Source organism: Oncorhynchus nerka, linkage group LG11, assembly GCF_034236695.1.
Source record: "Oncorhynchus nerka isolate Pitt River linkage group LG11, Oner_Uvic_2.0, whole genome shotgun sequence".
Lineage (NCBI taxonomy): Eukaryota > Metazoa > Chordata > Actinopteri > Salmoniformes > Salmonidae > Oncorhynchus > Oncorhynchus nerka.
The window spans coordinates 10,623,921-10,641,420 of record NC_088406.1 but is presented as its reverse complement, the minus strand read 5'-3'; the positions used below and the strand labels follow the sequence as shown (position 1 = coordinate 10,641,420).

General features: G+C 47.4%; 1 protein-coding gene across 3 annotated transcripts in view; it reads right to left on the bottom strand.

Moving 5' to 3' along the window:
- Positions 1–17,500, bottom strand: part of LOC115123641 (muscleblind-like protein 1) — a 140,196-nt gene that overhangs the window by 121,462 nt on the left and 1,234 nt on the right. For all 3 annotated transcript variants that reach the window (XM_065024211.1, XM_065024212.1, XM_065024210.1), the window contains exon 2: positions 8,905–9,126. In XM_065024211.1, coding sequence (XP_064880283.1) covers positions 8,905–9,126 — 222 coding nt within the window. The remainder of the gene's footprint in view (positions 1–8,904; positions 9,127–17,500) is intronic.

Below are 17,500 nucleotides of genomic sequence, written 5' to 3'. Positions count from 1 at the left end.
TGCGGCGGTACAAGTTAACTGGTTCTCTTGAAACTCCAGGCTAACCGGCAGGGGATCTGGGAGCAGCAGTGGGCCCCAGAGATGGTCCTTTACAGGCACACCTGGCTGCCATCAACCACTGTCCCGCTGCCTTGGGGGTTAGTCTGCTATGACAAAGACTAGGAGAGCACACCTTGAAAGAAAGTCAGCGTGCTGGCGACGCACGGTAGGCAGACGCCAACAGACTGGGGTTTCGGCAGCCTCCTGCACCTGTGGAAGATACTGGAAATCGTGGATTTCCCCTCTTGCCACTGAAATTGCACCTTCCTACAGTGAAGTAGTGCTGTTGGGAATTGCGCACCCTCAGCGGCACCTTAAATAACTTCCTTTGGGCAGGTATCCACTTCTGACCTCGGTGAAGCCATCAACCGGAAACCGGGCTAAAGTCTTGCAGCTTTGGAGTGTCTGATGACGCGGGGATGCACCGGGTGCCACTTAATCAGACCCCCTACATGCCAGCGGCACAGGACTATTATGGTCGGCAGCAGCTGGGAATTGAGTGGCAGCTGCCCTTGGCAGACCCCTGTGTGACTGAGCAGCCCTATTTAGGAGCCACACTGCTCACCCCAGCTGAGGCCTAGAAAAGGTAGCCTTGGGAGCCACACTGCTCACCCCAGCTGGGGCCTAGAAAAGGTAGCCTTAGGAGCCACACTGCTCACCCCAGCTGAGGCCTAGAAAAGGTAGCCTTAGGAGCCACACTGCTCACCCCAGCTGGGGAGAGGCCTAGAAAAGGTAGCCTTAGGAGCCACACTGCTCACCCCAGCTGGGGAGAGGCCTAAAAAAGGTAGCCTTAGGAGCCACACTGCTCACCCCAGATGGGGAGAGGCCTAGAAAAGGTAGCCTTAGGAGCCACACTGCTCACCCCAGCTGAGGCCTAGAAAAGGTAGCCTTAGGAGCCACACTGCTCACCCCAGCTGGGGAGAGGCCTAGAAAAGGTAGCCTTAGGAGCCACACTGCTCACCCCAGCTGGGGAGAGGCCTAGAAAAGGTAGCCTTAGGAGCCACACTGCTCACCCCAGCTGGGGAGAGGCCTAGAAAAGGTAGCCTTAGGAGCCACACTGCTCACCCCAGCTGGGGAGAGGCCTAGAAAAGGTAGCCTTAGGAGCCACACTGCTCACCCCAGCTGGGGAGAGGCCTAGAAAAGGTAGCCTTAGGAGCCACACTGCTCACCCCAGCTGGGGAGAGGCCTAGAAAAGGTAGCCTTAGGAGCCACACTGCTCACCCCAGCTGGGGAGAGGCCTAGAAAAGGTAGCCTTAGGAGCCACACTGCTCACCCCAGCTGGGGAGAGGCCTAGACAAGGTAGCCTTAGGAGCCACACTGCTCACCCCAGTTGGGGAGAGGCCTAGAAAAGGTAGCCTTAGGAGCCACACTGCTCACCCCAGCTGGGGAGAGGCCTAGAAAAGGTAGCCTTAGGAGCCACACTGCTCACCCCAGCTGGGGAGAGGCCTAGAAAAGGTAGCCTTAGGAGCCACACTGCTCACCCCAGCTGAGGCCTAGAAAAGGTAGCCTTAGGAGCCACACTGCTCACCCCAGCTGGGGAGAGGCCTAGAAAAGGTAGCCTTAGGAGCCACACTGCTCACCCCAGCTGGGGAGAGGCCTAGAAAAGGTAGCCTTAGGAGCCACACTGCTCACCCCAGCTGGGGAGAGGCCTAGAAAAGGTAGCCTTAGGAGCCACACTGCTCACCCCAGCTGGGGAGAGGCCTAGAAAAGGTAGCCTTAGGAGCCACACTGCTCACCCCAGCTGGGGAGAGGCCTAGAAAAGGTAGCCTTAGGAGCCACACTGCTCACCCCAGCTGGGGAGAGGCCTAGAAAAGGTAGCCTTAGGAGCCACACTGCTCACCCCAGCTGGGGAGAGGCCTAGAAAAGGTAGCCTTAGGGGCCACACTGCTCACCCCAGCTGGGGAGAGGCCTAGAAAAGGTAGCCTTAGGAGCCACACTGCTCACCCCAGTTGGAGAGAGGCCTAGAAAAGGTATCCTTAGGAGCCACACTGCTCACCCCAGCTGAGGCCTAGAAAAGGTAGCCTTAGGAGCCACACTGCTCACCCCAGCTGGGGAGAGGCCTAGAAAAGGTAGCCTTAGGAGCCACACTGCTCACCCCAGCTGGGGAGAGGCCTAGAAAAGGTAGCCTTAGGAGCCACACTGCTCACCCCAGCTGGGGAGAGGCCTAGAAAAGGTAGCCTTAGGATCCACACTGCTCACCCCAGTTGGGGAGAGGCCTAGAAAAGGTAGCCTTAGGAGCCACACTGCTCACCCCAGCTGGGGAGAGGCCTAGAAAAGGTAGCCTTAGGAGCCACACTGCTCACCCCAGCTGGGGAGAGGCCTAGAAAAGGTAGCCTTAGGAGCCACACTGCTCACCCCAGCTGAGGCCTAGAAAAGGTAGCCTTAGGAGCCACACTGCTCACCCCAGCTGGGGAGAGGCCTAGAAAAGGTAGCCTTAGGAGCCACACTGCTCACCCCAGCTGAGGCCTAGAAAAGGTAGCCTTAGGAGCCACACTGCTCACCCCAGCTGGGGAGAGGCCTAGAAAAGGTAGCCTTAGGAGCCACACTGCTCACCCCAGCTGGGGAGAGGACTAGAAAAGGTAGCCTTAGGAGCCACACTGCTCACCCCAGCTGGGGAGAGGCCTAGAAAAGGTAGCCTTAGGAGCCACACTGCTCACCCCAGTTGGAGAGAGGCCTAGAAAAGGTAGCCTTAGGAGCCACACTGCTCACCCCAGCTGGGGAGAGGCCTAGAAAAGGTAGCCTTAGGAGCCACACTGCTCACCCCAGCTGGGGAGAGGCCTAGAAAAGGTAGCCTTAGGAGCCACACTGCTCACCCCAGCTGGGGAGAGGCCTAGAAAAGGTAGCCTTAGGAACCACACTGCTCACCCCAGCTGGGGAGAGGCCTAGAAAAGGTAGCCTTAGGAGCCACACTGCTCACCCCAGCTGGGGAGAGGCCTAGAAAAGGTAGCCTTAGGAGCCACACTGCTCACCCCAGCTGGGGAGAGGCCTAGAAAAGGTAGCCTTAGGAGCCACACTGCTCACCCCAGCTGGGGAGAGGCCTAGAAAAGGTAGCCTTAGGAGCCACACTGCTCACCCCAGCTGGGGAGAGGCCTAGAAAAGGTAGCATTAGGAGCCACACTGCTCACCCCAGCTGGGGAGAGGCCTAGAAAAGGTGGCCTTAGGAGCCACACTGCTCACCCCAGCTGGGGAGAGGCCTAGAAAAGGTAGCCTAAGAATTTCCCGTTCACTTTGTCCTGGATAGGCTACCGCACCTATCAGAGTTCCACTCAGCGGTCGAAAAATTCTAAAGAAAAAAATAAACATCAGACCTCTTTTGGACGATAATAGAAACAGACCCCATTGGAGAACAGCTTTGATAGCTGCCCTGAATGAGACCAGAATCCTGGATGAAAGTTCCCTGAAAGAGGAGGGAGAAGGTTGCAACTTCTTCTGGAAAGGTTACCCTCCAGGTGGACAACATCAGCACGGTGTGGGACTGGAAAATAAGAACCACTTTCTACCCAGCCTCACTGAAACACCTGTCGGCATAAGTAAAAGACTCATGTCTCTCCATATCCCCCTAGCCAAGATGCGTTATGCTACTCTTCTGAAAATGAGGCAAAGGACTGCTTCTACCAGTCAGTAGATGAGATATTTCTGCTGGGTTACTTCAACACTAGGGTGGGACAGAACAACAGGATGTGGAGTCGGAGTCCTGGGTAGGCATGGTGTTGGCCAGGTCAATGAGAACGGCATAAGACTGCTAACTCTATGTGACCTCATTGTCACAAACACCTTGTTCCAGCAGAAGAACAAATATAAAACATCATGGATGCTCCCACGCTCCAAACAATAGCACCTGATCGGCTACATCATAGATGACACTAATGACGTCCTGCTGACACGTCCCATGAGGGATGCAGAATGCTGGACACATCACCGTATGATACCGGCTAAACTCCAGTATTGTCACGACTTCCGCCAAATTCGGCTCCTCTCCTTGTTCGTTCGGCGATCGACGTCACCGGCTGTCCAGCCATCGCCACTCCATTTGTCATACGTCCATTTGTTTTGTCTTGTTCCATTACACACCTGGTTTTCATGCCCCAATCAATCTACATGTATTTAGTCCTCTGTTCCCCATCATGTCTTTGTGTGTTCATTGTTAAACGGTGTATGTTCACGCGCGATACTTTTATAGTTCATGTTCTGTGTTTTTGGGCACTTATGTCATTTTTTGTGCCTATTGTTGAATGGAATAAAAGTGCACCTGTTTGCGCCTGTTTACTCCTGACTTCACCTTAACAAGTATCAAACAGTAAGAAAGAAAGAATGGCGCAGGGTGTAGCTGGCCCCCCCTACAGACCGCAGGCCAAGGTGTAGCTGGCCCCTTCTACAGACCGCAGGCCAGGGTGTAGCTGCCCCCCCCCCCCCCTACAAACCGCGGTCTAGTGGGGGGCAGCTACACCCTGGCCTGCGGTCTGTAGGGTGGGCAGCTACACCTTGGCCTGCGGTCTGTGGGGGCAGCTACACCCTGGCCTGCGGTCTGTAGGGGGGACAGCTACACCCTGGCCTGCGGTCTGTAGGGTGGGCAGCTACACCCTGGCCTGCGGTCTGTAGGGGGGGCAGACGAAGCGATACATGGGCCATCTAGAAACGTTGCTGAAGAAGTGCAACATCAATCCCACAAGACCCAGAGGACGCCGCTGCCGACAGTTTCACCTGGAGGCAGCTCTGCCAGAGCGGTGTAAAGAGGTAGGAGGAGAAGAGGAGCACAAGACCTAGAGGACGCCGCTGCCAATAGTTCCACCTGGAGGCAGCTCTGCCAGAATGGTGTAAAGAGGTAGGAGGAGGAGAGGAGCACAAGACCTAGAGGACGCCGCTGCCAACAGTTCCACCTGGAGGCAGCTCTGCCAGAATGGTGTAAAGAGGTAGGAGGAGGAGAGGAGCACAAGACCTAGAGGACGCCGCTGCCAACAGTTCCACCTGGAGGCAGCTCTGCCAGAATGGTGTAAAGAGGTAGGAGGAGGAGAGGAGCACAAGACCTAGAGGACGCCGCTGCCAACAGTTCCACCTGGAGGCAGCTCTGCCAGAATGGTGTAAAGAGGTAGGAGGAGGAGAGGAGCACAAGACCTAGAGGACGCCGCTGCCAACAGTTCCACCTGGAGGCAGCTCTGCCAGAACGGTGTAAAGAGGTAGGAGGAGGAGAGGAGCACAAGACCTAGAGGACGCCGCTGCCGACAGTTTCACCTGGAGGCAGCTCTGCCAGAGCGGTGTAAAGAGGTAGGAGGAGAAGAGGAGCACAAGACCTAGAGGACGCCGCTGCCAATAGTTCCACCTGGAGGCAGCTCTGCCAGAATGGTGTAAAGAGGTAGGAGGAGGAGAGGAGCACAAGACCTAGAGGACGCCGCTGCCAACAGTTCCACCTGGAGGCAGCTCTGCCAGAATGGTGTAAAGAGGTAGGAGGAGGAGAGGAGCACAAGACCTAGAGGACGCCGCTGCCAACAGTTCCACCTGGAGGCAGCTCTGCCAGAATGGTGTAAAGAGGTAGGAGGAGGAGAGGAGCACAAGACCTAGAGGACGCCGCTGCCAACAGTTCCACCTGGAGGCAGCTCTGCCAGAAAGGTGTAAAGAGGTAGGAGGAGGAGAGGAGCACAAGACCTAGAGGACGCCGCTGCCAACAGTTCCACCTGGAGGCAGCTCTGCCAGAACGGTGTAAAGAGGTAGGAGGAGGAGAGGAGCACAAGACCTAGAGGACGCCGCTGCCAACAGTTCCACCTGGAGGCAGCTCTGCCTGTATGGTGTAAAGAGGTAGGAGGAGGAGAGGAGCACAAGACCTAGAGGACGCCGCTGCCAACAGTTCCACCTGGAGGCAGCTCTGCCAGAATGGTGTAAAGAGGTAGGAGGAGGAGAGGAGCACAAGACCTAGAGGACGCCGCTGCCAACAGTTCCACCTGGAGGCAGCTCTGCCAGAGCGGTGTAAAGAGGTAGGAGGAGGAGAGGAGCACAAGACCTAGAGGACGCCGCTGCCAACAGTTCCACCTGGAGGCAGCTCTGCCAGAATGGTGTAAAGAGGTAGGAGGAGGAGAGGAGCACAAGACCTAGAGGACTCCGCTGCCAACAGTTCCACCTGGAGGCAGCTCTGCCAGAGCGGTGTAAAGAGGTAGGAGGAGGAGAGGAGCACAAGAGACAGCAAGAACAGCTCAGGAGACAACCATGTCTGCCCCCGCCAACACAGACTACGTAGGACCCATCTGCATTAAAGTTTGTGGATCACGGATTGGACTCTCTGTTAACTCAGAAGTGGAAGTCATCATCGGATACGATGGTGTGTGTGTGTGTGCTAGTTTGTGGTGTGTGTGTGCTAGCGTGTGCCAGTGTGTGTGTGTGTGTGTGTGTGTGTGTGTGTGTGTGTGTGTGTGTGTGTGTGTGTGTGTGTGTGTGTGTGTCAGTGTGTGTGTGTGAGTGATAATGACAGGGCTAATGATGTGTGGGAAGCGATAGTTATGCTAATTTGCATCCCTCTGTTTCCTTAATAAGTCTAATGAGTACATTACGATAACAGAGGTTTGGTTACTGTAACAGACTGATAAATTCTTACTATATTACTGTAACAGAAAGTTAGTTACTGTAACAGACTGATAAATTATTACTATATTACGGTAACAGAGATTTAGTTACTGTAACAGACTGACATCATGAATATATTACGGTAACAGAGATGTAGTTACTGTAACAGACTGACACATCAGGAATATATTACGGTAACAGAGGTTTAGTTACTGTAACAGACTGACACATCAGGAATATATTACGGTAACAGAGATGTAGTTACTGTAACAGACTGACACATCATGAATATATTACGGTAACAGAGATGTAGTTACTGTAACAGACTGACACATCAGGAATATATTACAGTAACAGAGATGTAGTTACTGTAACAGACTGACATCATGAATATATTACGGTAACAGAGGTTTAGTTACTGTAACAGACTGACACATCAGGAATATATTACGGTAACAGAGGTTTAGTTACTGTAACAGACTGACACGTCATGAATATATTACGGTAACAGAGGTTTAGTTACTGTAACAGACTGACACATCAGGAATATATTACGGTAACAGAGATGTAGTTACTGTAACAGACTGACACATCATGAATATATTACGGTAACAGAGATGCAGTTACTGTAACAGACTGACACATCATGACTATATTACAGTAACAGAGATGTAGTTACTGTAACAGACTGACACATCATGAATATATTACGGTAACAGAGATGTAGTTACTGTAACTGACTGACACATCATGAATATATTACGGTAACAGAGATGTAGTTACTGTAACAGACTGACATCATGAATATATTACGGTAACAGAGATGTAGTTACTGTAACAGACTGACACATCAGGAATATATTACGGTAACAGAGGTTTAGTTACTGTAACAGACTGACACGTCATGAATATATTACGGTAACAGAGGTTTGGTTACTGTAACAGACTGATAAATTCTTACTATATTACTGTAACAGAAAGTTAGTTACTGTAACAGACTGATAAATTATTACTATATTACGGTAACAGAGATTTAGTTACTGTAACAGACTGACATCATGAATATATTACGGTAACAGAGATGTAGTTACTGTAACAGACTGACACATCAGGAATATATTACGGTAACAGAGGTTTAGTTACTGTAACAGACTGACACATCAGGAATATATTACGGTAACAGAGATGTAGTTACTGTAACAGACTGACACATCATGAATATATTACGGTAACAGAGATGTAGTTACTGTAACAGACTGACACATCAGGAATATATTACAGTAACAGAGATGTAGTTACTGTAACAGACTGACATCATGAATATATTACGGTAACAGAGGTTTAGTTACTGTAACAGACTGACACATCAGGAATATATTACGGTAACAGAGGTTTAGTTACTGTAACAGACTGACACGTCATGAATATATTACGGTAACAGAGGTTTAGTTACTGTAACAGACTGACACATCAGGAATATATTACGGTAACAGAGATGTAGTTACTGTAACAGACTGACACATCATGAATATATTACGGTAACAGAGATGCAGTTACTGTAACAGACTGACACATCATGACTATATTACAGTAACAGAGATGTAGTTACTGTAACAGACTGACACATCATGAATATATTACGGTAACAGAGATGTAGTTACTGTAACTGACTGACACATCATGAATATATTACGGTAACAGAGATGTAGTTACTGTAACAGACTGACATCATGAATATATTACGGTAACAGAGATGTAGTTACTGTAACAGACTGACACATCAGGAATATATTACGGTAACAGAGGTTTAGTTACTGTAACAGACTGACACGTCATGAATATATTACGGTAACAGAGGTTTAGTTACTGTAACAGACTGACACATCAGGAATATATTACGGTAACAGAGATGTAGTTACTGTAACAGACTGACACATCAGGAATATATTACGGTAACAGAGATGTAGTTACTGTAACAGACTGACACATCAGGAATATATTACGGTAACAGAGATGTAGTTACTGTCACAGACTGACATCATGAATATATTACGGTAACAGAGATGTAGTTACTGTAACTGCTGTGTATTAGATACATAATGTAACTGTTTACGCATCACTTTTCAACTCTGCCATTTAGTAATGTAAAAGACACAAGCCCAGAATAGAAAATCGACTTTGGTGAAAGATATTCAGTCCTCATTGACTGCCAGTTGCAGTCCGTGCGTGTTGTGTTTTTGATAAATCAAGTGCTAGAGTGCAGAGAAGAACAGCAGGTTGAGTCAGTGTTTATGTGTAATTATTTGAACTACTCACCTCCAGTCTGTCTGTCCTCATGAGTTTCTGTGCAGCGGCAGCAGCAGCAGCAGAGGGCATGGAGACGTTGGGGTTACTGGTCACCAGGACCGGGGCGCTGGACATGATCTCAGTGGGCATCAGGCCGGGCGACACCGGGCCCAGGTAGGGGTTAAACGCAGCGGCCACGACAGCACTGGCATTAGAGGCAAGGCTGGGCGTCACAGAGAACATGGGGACCGGCTGTAGGGAGACAATATCGGTGTTTAAAGATGTCGGAGATATTCAACCAGTCTTAGAGGACAAAGGTAACACTTCATTTGAATAGCCCATCTGTAGATGTTCAGTAACATTTCAACTAACTATCTACTAACCCTAGCCCTAACCCTAACCTTAACCATTATCCTAACCCTAACCTTAACCCTCACCCTAACCCTTATTTTAAACCTTGTTCTTAACCTTACCCAAATCCTAATCGTAACCATAGCAATTAGTTGCTTATCAACAGTGTATGAATATTTTGAAAATAAATACACAATGCGGAGGACTAAAGGTCAAGAGGGAATTAATGATCAATGGAAATAGTGTTTTTTCTGGAATAGGAAATTAATTATCAATGGGTCTTAGACATGGGAGGAATTTGTCTAGGCATTGAGCCTGAAACAGGATACTTGTTATTTGGCTATTGGCCAAGTTGTATTGCAAGGAGTTCTAATTGGTCAACCACAGGCTAGAGTTGGGTTATAAAACTACATCCTGTCCCTTTGTCCTGCGGAGAGAATCACTGAGGACAGGGGAGAATGAACAACTACCTCTCAGCATAACAGTGATTATGATTTGTCCTCTTTGAATAAACAACCCCCCCCTGATTTGTCTTGGGGTCTGTGTTATTGAAGAGTAACATCACCCGCTAACAACAGATAGTCAGTTCCTTATCAACAGTTTGTTTTAGGTATGACCATCTGCAGAGCATCTATATTGGACTATGCGGACTATCCTAGGTGAGGAGTGAAGAGGAGTAAAATACAGATAGAGAAAGAACAAGACTTAGAGAAAGGGAGACAGAAAGAGAGAAAGACAGAACAAGAGAACAGGGAAAGTGAGACAGAAAGAGTTAGCCTAGGAGCCAGTCTGTTGTATTCTATCTGCAGTAAGAGTTAGCCTGGGAGCCAGTCTGTTGTATTCTATCTGCAGTAAGAGTTAGCCTGGGAGCCAGTCTGTTGTATTCTATCTGCAGTAAGAGTTAGCCTGGGAGCCAGTCTGTTGTATTCTATCTGCAGTAAGAGTTAGCCTGGGAGCCAGTCTGTTGTATTCTATCTGCAGTAAGAGTTAGCCTGGGAGCCAGTCTGTTGTATTCTATCTGCAGTAAGAGTTAGCCTGGGAGCCAGTCTGTTGTATTCTATCTGCAGTAAGAGTTAGCCTGGGTGTTTTGTGTTGTCCTCTTGTCCTGTCGCTCTTGTCTTCTGTTCCCTGCTGTCCTTGTTTTTTCCATCCCTCATTAAAGGTTGCTGGGGTCTGGGGAGGACGAGGTTGGCTGAGGTCTGGGACGGACGAGGTTGGCTGAGGTCTGGGGAGGACGAGGTTGGCTGAGGTCTGGGGAGGACGAGGTTGGCTGGGGTCTGGGGAGGACGTGGTTGGCTGAGGTCTGGGGCGGACGAGGTTGGCTGAGGTCTGGGGAGGACGAGGTTGGCTGAGGTCTGGGGAGGACGAGGTTGGCTGAGGTCTGGGGAGGACGAGGTTGGCTGGGGTCTGGGGAGGACGAGGTTGGCTGAGGTCTGGGGAGGACGAGGTTGGCTGAGGTCTGGGGAGGACGAGGTTGGCTGGGGTCTGGGGAGGACGAGGTTGGCTGAGGTCTGGGGAGGACGAGGTTGGCTGAGGTCTGTGGAGGACGAGGTTGGCTGAGGTCTGGGGAGGACGAGGTTGGCTGAGGTCTGGGGAGGACGAGGTTGGCTGAGGTCTGGAGAGGACGAGGTTGGCTGGGGTCTGGGGAGGACAAAGTTGGTTGAGGTCTGGGGAGGACGAGATTGGCTGAGGTCTGGGGAGGACGAGGTTGGCTGAGGTCTAGGGAGGACGAGGTTGGCTGAGGTCTGGAGAGGACGAGGTTGGCTGGGGTCTGGAGAGGACGAGGTTGGCTGAGGTCTGGAGAGGACGAGGTTGGCTGAGGTCTGGGGAGGACGAGGTTGGCTGAGGTCTAGGGAGGACGAGGTTGGCTGAGGTCTGGAGAGGACGAGGTTGGCTGAGGTCTGGGGAGGACGAGGTTGGCTGAGGTCTAGGGAGGACGAGGTTGGCTGAGGTCTGGAGAGGACGAGGTTGGCTGGGGCAGGATTTTATTTTTGTTTATGTATATTTTGTTGAATATTTACATTTGTATTGTTTTGGTTGGTTGGTCTGGTGTTCCGGGGTCCTTGGTGGTTCTATGAGGTCTGGGGAGGACTAGGTAGGCTGAGGTCTGGGGAGGACGAGATTGGCTGAGGTCTGGGGAGGACGAGGTTGGCTGAGGTCTAGGGAGGACGAGGTTGGCTGAGGTCTGGAGAGGACGAGGTTGGCTGAGGTCTGGAGAGGACGAGGTTGGCTGGGGCAGGATTTTATTTTTGTTTATGTATATTTTGTTGAATATTTACATTTGTATTGTTTTGGTTGGTTGGTCTGGTGTTCCGGGGTCCTTGGTGGTTCTATGGGGGGGGGCCCTCTGAAGTTTCTAAAACTGTTTGTTCTAAAACTGTTCTAAAACCTATTGACACAGTGGGATATTGGTTATTTTGCACTTCCTAAGGCTTCCACTAGAAGTGAACTGTCTTTAGAACGCTGTTTCAGGCTGCTCATGTGAAGGGGGGCCGGATGGGAGCTGTTTGACTAAGGGGTCTGCCTTCAACCTAGTTCTCAGGCACGCGCTTTCACTTGAGAGGTAGCTCTCGTTCCATTGCTTTTCTACAGACAATGGAATTCTCCGGTTGGAACATTATTGAACATGTATAATAAAAACATCCTAAAGATTGATTCTATACATAGTTTGACAAGTTTCTTCGACCTGTTATATAACTTTTTGAACTTTTCGTCTGACGACATGAACACGCTTTTGGATTTTTTTAACCAAATGCCCTAACAAAAGAAGCTATTTGGACATAAATGGACAAAAATGATGTACATTTTCGAACAAAAAAAAACATTTAATGTGGAACTGCGATTCCTGGGAGTGCATTCTGATGAAGATCATCAAAGGTAAGTGAATATTTATAATTATATTTATGATTAATGTTGACTGCGCAACATGGCAGATATTTCTTTTGGATGTTTTGGGCTCTGAGTGCCGTTCTCAGATTATGCTTTTTCCGTGAAGTTTTTTTGAAATCTGACACAACGGTTGCATTAAGGAGAACTGTATCTAAAGGTCCATGCATAACACTTGAATTTTCATCAAACATTTATAATGAGTATTTCTGTGAATTCATGTGGCTCTCTGCAATATCACTGCATGTTTTGGAACTACTGAACGTAACACGCCAATGTAAAATATGATTTTTGGATATACCAATACACCAAGTACTAAGTCGTGTTTTGCAGATAGGTCAAATACTTATTTTCCTCATTAATGCAAATCAATTTATAACATTTTTGACATGCGTTTTTTTTCTGGATTTTTTTGTAGTTATTCTGTCTCTCACTATTCAAATAAACCTACCATTAAAGTTATAGACTGATCAAATCTTTATCAGCGGGTAAACGTACAAAATCAGCAGGGGATAAAATACTTTTTTCCCTCACCGTAATATATGAACAAAACATACATGTATTGTGTAACATGAAGTCCTATGAGTGTCATCTGATGAAGATCATCAAAGGTTAGTGATTAATTTCATCTCTATTTGTGCTTTTTGTGACTCCTCTCTTTGGCTGGAAAAATGGCTGGGTTATATGTTTGATATTTCTTTATTTGTCTCCGTCTTTGTTAACCTCTCTGAGCACGGAACCCGGTTGCGGGCTGAAATTCCACAACATACGGTGATCGCTACATAAATAGTCATATTAAACATTCATGACAATACAAGTGTCTCACATGTATCGAAGCCTAGAATCTTGCTAATCCAACTGCGTTGTCAGATTTAAAAAAGGATTTACTGCGAAAGAATACGATGCGATTATCTGAGTATAGAGCCCCATAAAAAACAACCATTTCAATCAGCACAGGTGTAACATAATAACAAACTGCATTAAAATAAATTGTTTATCTTTGACGATCTTCGTCTGTTTGCAATCCCAATGCTCATTGTTACACAATGAATGATCTTTTGTTTGATAAAATCCGTTTTTTGTAGCCTAACACGAAACATTTTGTCAACCGCTTGTGTGTTCCGTCTCATTCCATTTTCGACGACACATTCCAGGTAAATAACCCCCACAGAACAATACTTTTCCAGTCATGTTTGGTTTCACTGCAATCAACTGGTTTGTTTGTAACACAATCAAACCTGATGGGCCATTTCATGGGACGTATTGACTGAAAGAAACCGATTTGAAGATAACAAGTAGTGACATCATTGTGCACAAATGATTTGCCCGCTGTTTCGTTGATTGACTGTATTTTAACCCAATGACCACTGATCGTCTTGAAATCTAGCTGGATAGATAGCCAATGAGCTGAGGTAAACGGCAATAGGTCATGTTTATGTGTTGCCAGACCAACCCATGTGGTAAGCTCCAGCTTAAAGTGAGTCATTCGCTATTGAAGTTTCATACCGGAAGGAGAAACACATATTACGCACTGCATTGTTTGGTAAACGCGCAGATTCAGATGTTTATATATCAATCATCATGGCGACTAAGTCAAGGAAAGCTAAATCTAAGTCTAGATATTCAGATGTACTCAAAAAAAATATATAAATTGAATGGGAAAGTGAGACAGAGATTGTTATAGGACGATTCATTTAGCGATACCCGGCACAGCCAGAAGAGGACTGGCCACCCCACATATGCTCTCTCTAATTCTCTCTTTCTTTCTCTCTCTCGGAGGACCTGAGCTCTAGGACCATGCCCCAGGACTACCTGACATGATGACTCCTTGCTGTCCCCAGTCCACCTGGCCGTGCTACTGCTCCAGTTTCAACTGTTCTGCCTTATTATTATTCGACCATGCTGGTCATTTATGAACATTTTAACATCTTGGCCATGTTCTGTTATAATCTCCACCCGGCACAGCCAGAAGAGGACTGGCCACCCCACATAGCCTGGTTCCTCTCTAGGTTTCTTCCTAGGTTTTGGCCTTTCTAGGGAGTTTTTCCTAGCCACCGTGCTTCTACACCTGCATTGCTTGCTGTTTGGGGTTTTAGGCTGGGTTTCTGTACAACACTTTGAGATATCAGCTGATGTACGAAGGGCTATATAAATACATTTGATTTGATTTGATTCCCAAGTGGAGGAATATTTTTTGAACGGGAGAGGACATCCTTTTGGACTGGTATGTTCTTATCATGCCAATGCCCTTGTTTGAAATTAATAATATAAAATATTATTTGTGATTTTTTTTACATTTTAGAAGCAATATATAAACGTGTAATGTCATGAAATGTGAGATGCGTGTGCCTGCCGCCCCACCCCAACCCACATGAAATAGCCTATTTGAGGCTGTTGAGGGGAGAGCAGGCCCACAACAATGGCCAAAGTGAAATGGAGACCGTAGATACAGCTGGTCTGTTGTAATATAATAAAGACAGTAGATCTAGCTGGTCTGTCATAATATATTCAACCTTATGTTCCCTGTACTATATATATATATATATATATATATATATATATATATATATATCTGTTTATTATACCTGTTGATACTCATATGTGATATTATTCTAACTGAACATTTTCTTTCACAGTGACACTGACTCCGAATGGGAGCCCCCAGTGCCAAGGTGTCCATCCCCCACTGAAACTGGTTCATCCAGCTCCTGCCACAAGTGGTGTTCATCTGCCCAAATTTATTTCTGCAGGCATGGATGTGCCTCAGGGCCAAAAGGGCACAGCATGGAGGCGTCGCTGTGTTCTTTGCAGAATGAGGTCCCCCATCACCTGCACCACATGCTTGGTGACCCTCTGTTTTACAGCAGAAAGAGACTGCTATGGCACCTGGCATCAGCAGAAGAATATTGTGTAGAGCTTTGACAAAGTGGGTGGGGTTATATCCTGCCTGTTTGGCCCTGTCCGGGGGTCTCATCGGATGGGGCCACAGTGTCTCCTGACCACTCCTATCTCAGCCTCCAGTATCTATGCTGCAGTAGTTTATGTGTCGGGGGGCTAGGGTCAGTTTGTCATATCTGGAGTACTTCTCCTGTCTTATCCGGTGTCCTGTGTGAATTTAAGTATGCTCTCTCTAATTCTCTCTTTCTCTCTTTCTTTCTCTCTCTCGGAGGACCTGAGCCCTAGGACCATGCATCAGGACTACCTGGCATGATGACTCCTTGCTGTCCCCAGTCCACCCGGCCTTGCTGCTGTTCCAGTTTCAACTGTTCTGCCTGCGTCTATGGAACCCTAAACTGTTCATATTTACTATTGAGGTGCTGTCCTGCTGCATCCTCTACAACTACTGCAATTATTATTATTTGACCATGCTGGTCATCTATGAACGTTTGAAAATCTCAGCCATGTTCTGTTATAATCTCCACCCGACACAGCCAGAAGAGGACTGGCCACCCCTCATAGCCTGGTTCCTCTCTAGATTTCTTCCTAGGTTTAGGCCTTTCTAGGGAGTTTTTCCTAGCCACTTCTACACCTGCATTGCTTGCTGTTTGTGGTTTTAGGCTGGGTTTCTGTACAGCACTTTGAGATATTAGCTGATGTACGAAGGGCTATATAAATACATTTGATTTGATAGAGGACTGAGGGTCTTCCAAATATTGAAAGTGTGTAAATACAGTGGGGCAAAAAAGTATTTAGTCAGCCACCAATTGTGCAAGTTCACCCACTTAAAAAGATGAGAAAGGCCTGTAATTACCATCATAGGTACACTTCAAAATGAGAAAAAAAATCCAGAAAATCACATTGTAGGATTTTTTATGAATTTATTTGCAAATTATTTACATTTACATTTAAGTCATTTAGCAGACACTCTTATCCAGAGCGACATACAAATTAAATACTGTTGTGGTACTGTTGCCCTCTTATGTTTTTCACTGAAATTGTTTTATCTTGTTCATTTTAAAGATGATACAAAAATAAAAATAAAAAACAAATGTTTTTTTTCATTGTTTATCTAAACCAGATCTATTGTGTTAATATTCTCCTACATTCAATTCACATTTACACAAACTTCAGAGTGTTTTCTTTCAAATGGTACCAAGAATATGCATATCCTTGGTTCTGTGCATGAGCTACAGGCTGTTAGATTTGGGTATGTTTTCGGGCGGAAATTGAAAAAGTAGGGAATTAGCTCTAAGAGGTTAAGGACTATGAGGCGGTTCGTCACGATCCAGAACAACGTCAGATGACACAACAAACTGCCACGACAGAGATGTCACACGAGCCTTCATTAGCTGTATCATAACTAACAGAATGTCAAAGACATGGCCACATGAATAACGTCAGATGACACAACAAACTGCCACGACAGAGATGTCACACGAGCCTTCATTAGCTGTATCATAACTAACAGAATGTCAAAGACATGGCCACATGAATAACGTCAGATGACACAACAAACTGCCACGACAGAGATGTCACACGAGCCTTCATTAGCTGTATCATAAATAACAGGATGTCAAAGACATGGCCACTTGAATAACGTCATAAAGACCTGCATCAGTTCTGTGAAAGAGGGAACTTGAGGGGGAGAGAGAGAGAAAGAGGGAGGAGAGAGAGAGAGAGAGAGAGAGAGAGAGAGGGGGAGAGAGAGAGAGAGAGAGAGAGAGAAAGAGAGAAAGAGAGAAAGAGAGAGAGAGAAAGAGAGAAATAGAGAGGAGAGTGAGAGAAGGAGAGAGAGAAGGAAGGAGAGAGAGGCGAGAGAGGGAGAAGGAAGGAAGGAAGGAAGGAAGGAATGGAGGAAGGCAGGAAGGAAGGAAGGAAGGAAGGAAGGAAGGAAGGAAGGAAGGAAGGAAGGAAGGAAGGAAGGAAGGAAGGAAGGAAGGAAGGAAGGAAGGAAGGAAGGAAGGAAGGAAGGAAGGAAGGAAAGAAAGAAGGAAGGAAGGAAGGACAGATAGAGACTGAGACTGTACTGTAGCCTGGTGTCTCCTAACCCATAGTGACTTGAGCCATCCATTAGTGTTCTCTCTCTAATTTAAAGCCTCATCAGCATCATCACTCTGGCCCAGGCTATAATAGGCTTTAATTACATCACCCTCAGCTGAGCACCATGCATGAAATGAAAACACACGCCCACACTGAGAGGAGACAGAGGGAAGGAGGGAGAGATGGGGAGAAGTAGGTGGAGGGGAGGGTGTGACAGTGAGAAGTGGAGAGAGTTTAGGAGAGAGAAAGAGGGTGAGAGAGACAGACAGAACAGTGAGCACCTTGTCTTAACTTCTGCTTCCTGTCTTTTCCCTCTCTGTCTTACTCTCTCTTTACTCTCTTTGTTCTTCTTCTCTCTGTCTTACTCTGTCATCCTCTCTCCTTACTCTCTTTGTTCTTCTTCTCTCTG